Genomic DNA, 5,107 nt, shown 5'->3' with positions numbered 1-5,107 from the left:
TATGCTTTTTTAGGCCCCAATCAGGGAGCTGGATGGGAAGGAGGCAGCCAGGACATGAGCCAGTGCCCATAGGGGATCCTGGTGCATGCAAGGAGCCACCGTGCTGGACCTCTATGTGTTTTATCATTTGTAAATACTAGGTGATTCAATATTTGTGATGTTAACCAAAATGAAGGTGCTGCTCCCATTTATTATCTGATGAGCACCTACCACAATCTTCAGAACATTGTTTTTTTTCTTGATTTATTAATTTTTTAAAAATTTATTTTCTTTTTATTGGAAAGTCAGAAATACAGAGAGGAAGATCTTTCATGTACTGATTCATTTCCCAAGTGGCCGCAATGGTTGGAGCTGAGCCAATTGGAAGCCAGGAGCCAGGAACTTCTTCTAGGTCTCCCACATAGGTGCATGGTCTCAAGGCTTTGGGCTGTCCTTGACTGCTTTCCCAGGCCACAGGCAGGGAGCTGGATGGGATGTGGGGCTTAAAACTAGAGGCCATATATGATCCCAGCGTGTGCTGGACTTTAGCTACTAGGCTACTGTACTAGACCTGATTTATTTATTTTTATTGGAAAGGCAGATTTTAGCTTTCACTGATGGGTGCTACACTCTAGCCCTGTCTGACCCTCTCCTAGGCCTGGCCCTTCATGTGAATTGTCAGGTGTTTCAGCCAAGCCCAGCCTAGCCCACATCCATTCTATCATTTGTGATGGCCAGCAAGTGATGGAGCCTAGCATTTTCTGTCCTGCTCACAGACCTAAACCACATGCATGCTGACAGGTGCTGCAGCCTTGCCCAACCTATTCTGTGCCCAGCCATGCCTCTCATATTCTCCACTGGTAGCTTCATTCCTGGCAGGGGAGTTCCTAAAGTTAAGGCTGACTCACTTGTCACCACCAATAGTTCTCCACGTAATCTGGTGAGTACTGTAGATGCATAGAGCAAAACCTGCAAGTCTCTTACCGAATCTTCCTCTAGCTCTCGTTCTCTCATTTTCTGAAAACTGTTGGGCCCAACTTGATGTAGCCACCCTTTGCTCCGAAGCTTGTGGGAGGGTATTGCACTCTACCCCAAACAGGCATACACCATAATGCCAGCTTTTGTGTGTGCCAGAATATGTCAGATGACACTATTTAGCCCAGCCCAGGTCTCTCATAAGGGCAGTGCCCTGTTCTGACTAAGACATGCCCTCTGGTTTCCCCTCTGAAAACCACTGAGTCTCAGCTCTCCTGCCTACCTGTGAGTACAGTGGCCTGGTTATTGGAACACCAAGGCCATTTCTCTCCTGTCAAACCTATCTTCAGCAGCTTCCACTCAACACATCCTTAGACCCCCTTCCCAGGGCAATCTGCAGCTCCCCCATTTGGGGGTCAGAGTGGTGTGTCCTGGTATTTCTTGACTTCCCAACATGTCTTTGAAAACAAGAAACAGAATAAAAAAGGCAACTATGCTGACACACTGTCATTAACCATGCCCAGAATGCCCTCCAGCTAATGACTGCTTTTCTCCCAGCCATGAAACTGTCTAGGTACAAGACGACCTAGGCAGTTGCCTAGAGCTGGGAAAAAGAGCATTTTAAAATCAAAGTGTAGTAAAAACATGGCATTAAGTTAACCATAACTCGTTACTCTGACTTCACTTAATTTTATTGAAAAAAATTCTTATTTTCCTCATTGTTCTAGATTGGTGAAAAATATAGGCTTGTTGTGGACTGACATTGGACACTTAGGGCATTTACCTAAAAGGTCTGAGAATTCAGTATCTAACTTTTTTTAGATATCAATTGGGAAGACAGTGAAATGACTTACAACATTTGAAAGTATATTAATTTTCTACTTAGAGACATACAGTATTTCCCTACTTCAATGAAGTTCTCAAACTTCAGCCCAATTTGAACTGAAATGCTGAGTAAATCCTCATGTTGATGGCTCAATGGTTCAGGAGAGTCTCCAATAATCAAGGCTTTGAATAAATTGCCAGGTGATGGTAATTCTGGCTCAGGACTGCACTGTCTTTCATGAGAATGTTCTGTCTTATTATAAGCCACATAAGATAAGAATTAAGAACGGAGAGATGGTAGAATACAGCAACTTCTCTTGGAATAGCTTTGCAGGTACTGTTCTGTTATGGGAGTGCTCTTCTGAGACATTGCTGTATACCTTTTGTTTCACTGTTACATATTTCTTAGGGCTTTGATCTTGTTTGCATGCTCATTATTCCTCAATCTCCACATTTGCATTCCAGTAAACAGGAAGAGGAGTCAGGAAGGTGAGAGCAGGTGGCTTCACAGTTGAGAAGAGGACCCAGGAGGTTACACACCATTCCTCTGCCATTGTGTCGGTGGAGGCCATGTTAGCAAATGTTTACAGCAGGGTGGCCATAAGTCCAGTCAACATTTGAGACAGACTGCACTATGCATGGATAGATATTAGTCTCCACCAGAGAGGCTGTGATAGCAACACCATGCAACTGAATGACATTTATCTTCAAAGAGAAAAGTCTGGCAACAAGGCAGTGTTCTGTATAATTCCACATGAAAATACCTGACTGTTTTGTTTAAGAGTTTTTCCAGGTCACTTTTTTTTCAAGTTTATTTATTTATTTATTTATTGGAAAGGCAGATATACAGAGAGGAGGAGAGACAGAGAGGAAGATCTTCCATCCAATGGATCTTCCGTTCAATGGTTCACTCCCCAAGCAGCCGCAATGGCTGGAGCTGAGTCAATCCAAAGCCAGGAGCCAGGAACCTCTTCTGGGTCTGCCATTTGTGTACAGGGTCCCAAAACTTTGTGCAATGCTCAATTGCTTTCCCAGGCCTCAGGCAGGGAGTTGGATTGGAAGTGAGGCCGACTGGTTTGGAACCGGTGCCCATACGGGATCCTGGTGTGTTCAAGGCGAGGACCTATCCTTCACACTATCTACCCGGGGCCCTCCAGGTCCTTTTACTGTATTTACTAGATTTTACACTTATGTAAATATACCTGAAAAAGTTAATTGAAGATAAGCATTATCTTCTGACTTCTATGGATTTTTGAGGTTTCTACATGTATGAATTTGTGGTCTCTGATTAGTGTTAAAGTTTTCAAATCTATGAGTGTGTTTTATTCATACATATGTATTGGTATCATGTTTTCATTTCCTATTACTTAAATACAAAATTAGAAACAATGCCTGGTCAAATTTTGAAAGTTAAAGAAACAGCAAATGATCTGACAGTAAGAACTCTGACAAAAGCTTCTGGTGATAAAGGGTAGTAGTTTTTTTTAGCTCTCCTTAGTCTAATTCATTTCAGCATGTAACAGGACTTTGCTTAACATTTTTTAATCCACAATAATCTCCTTACTGCACTTTTTACATCTTTGTTCCTTAGAGTGTAAATCAGAGGGTTTAAGCTGGGAGTGACAATTGTGTAAAAGAGAGTAAGAAATTTTCCTTCGTTTTGAGATGTTGTGTGCTGTGGTTTCATGTACATGTAGATGGCTGTTCCATAGAAGATAGTCACTACTGTGAGGTGGGAGCCACATGTGTTGAGGATCTTCTGCCACTTTGCTGTTGACTTGATCTTCATTACAGCTTGGGTGATGACTCCATATGAGATGAGAATTAGAGATAGAGGGACCAGAAGAAATATCACTCCAAGAGCAAAGACAACAATCTCAATCACCTTTGAATAAACACAAGCCATCTTGATCAAGGCTGGCATCTCACAGAAAAAATTGTCCACTGCTCGGTGCCCACATCTTGGCAACTTTAAAGTCAAGGAACAAAGAATCAGTGCACTGCCCAGACCACCCAGCCAGGTAGTCAGCACCATCCTGTGGCAGAGCTGAGGGTGCATGATGACTGTGTAGTGAAGGGGTTGGCAGACAGCGGCGTAGCGGTCATAGGCCATCACAGCCAAGAGAAGGCATTCTGTGGCTCCCAGGTCAAGGGCAAAGAAGAACTGGAGCACACAGCCTCCGTAGGTGATGGATTTCCTTGGTCCCCACAGATTGACTAGCATCTGGGGGATGATGCTGGTTGTATAACAGAGGTCCAGAAAAGAGAGGTTGGATAAGAAGAAATACATGGGCGTGTGGAGCTGGGGGTCCAGGTATGAGACAAGGATGATGGTTGTGTTTCCTACCAGAGCCACAATGTAGAAGATGAAGACAATGGCAGAGATGATGGGTTCTAGTTGTGGTCGATCAGAAAAACCCAGCAGGATGAAGTCTGTGTCGGCACTCCCATTGTTTGTTTCCATTGATCTTTCTGAAATCAAAATAAATGTCAGCCCTGGGTAGGAATCGAAATGTCTGAACTGTGTCATGAGAATACATTAGCTATTTTGGCTCTGCATTTGGGACATCTGATAGTATTACCCTCTGTTAATACAATGTTTTCATATTTGATTGTATCTAAATGACTATCAGTAGCAGACTAAACCCAGTAACACTGAGTTACAATCATGGAAAAGGGTAAAATGTTATGTCACCACAAATGGTTCTACATGGTTTAATTAAGCAATAAAGGCATAAAGTTAATTATTACATTTTAAAATGGGCAGATACTTCAAGGGGTTAGTTTTTCTTAAAATTATGACCTACACGTCACTGATTATGAGAAATTCTTGTTTAGCCACCAAAGTGTTGAAGTTGACAAAGTTAAAAGAAATATTTTTTGACTAAGCTCAACAATTTTTTACAGAATTACTTTCTGTATTTATATTCAAATGTCCACATTCTAATATTTAGAATCATAATCATGACTAACACCAACTTGTGCTTTTCAGTCACTTCACATTGAGTGCATCTGTTTTATCAGCTTTGGTGATCCCTATGTCCCTCCCTGTCTTACTATGGATGTGTTTTCCTCTCTTTATCTGCATTTGTGTTTGCTTACATCTACAGATGCTATATGTTCTAAAAATGTCCTTAACGACTGACAATTACATCATTTAAGTGGCCCCACTGATTTGATGGAAAGTTGGAAATTGAACAGCCATTTCACAACCATTTGGTAAAACACATATATGCAGTGACATTCGGTGTCAGCTTCTGTTCAGCTGGTCATTCAGTGGAATTAGCCAGGCAGTTATTCCAACAACAAACCATCATTAGACAACTGG

At 42.0% G+C, this 5,107-nt stretch overlaps 1 protein-coding gene across 1 annotated transcript; it reads right to left on the bottom strand.

Annotated features, from left to right (window-relative positions):
* Positions 1 to 1,300: 1,300 nt before the first annotated feature.
* Positions 1,301 to 4,243, bottom strand: LOC121167347 (putative olfactory receptor 2W6). Its single transcript, XM_040996800.1, has 2 exons — positions 3,344 to 4,243; positions 1,301 to 1,354 (listed from the first exon to the last, which is right to left on the bottom strand). Exons 1-2 carry the CDS (start codon positions 4,241 to 4,243, stop codon positions 1,301 to 1,303), a joined length of 954 nt encoding a protein of 317 aa, XP_040852734.1.
* Between the last annotated feature and the right edge of the window lie 864 nt (positions 4,244 to 5,107).

The sequence above is a fragment of the Ochotona curzoniae genome, unplaced genomic scaffold (assembly GCF_017591425.1).
Source record: "Ochotona curzoniae isolate NIBS_2020 unplaced genomic scaffold, NIBS_Ocur_1.0 patch361, whole genome shotgun sequence".
NCBI classification, from domain to species: domain Eukaryota; kingdom Metazoa; phylum Chordata; class Mammalia; order Lagomorpha; family Ochotonidae; genus Ochotona; species Ochotona curzoniae.
Note: the sequence above shows the minus strand (reverse complement) of the source record. Positions and strands in the feature narration are given on the sequence as shown.

Excerpts from the sequence above, each read along its gene's own strand:
- LOC121167347 (XM_040996800.1), bottom strand. The coding sequence starts at position 4,243 with ATGGAAACAAACAATGGGAGTGCCGACACAGACTTCATCCTGCTGGGT. Across the intron at positions 1,355-3,343 it reads ACAAAGATGTAAAAAGTGCA|CTGCAGATTGCCCTGGGAAG; the intron begins GTAAGGAGATTA and ends CAAATGGGGGAG.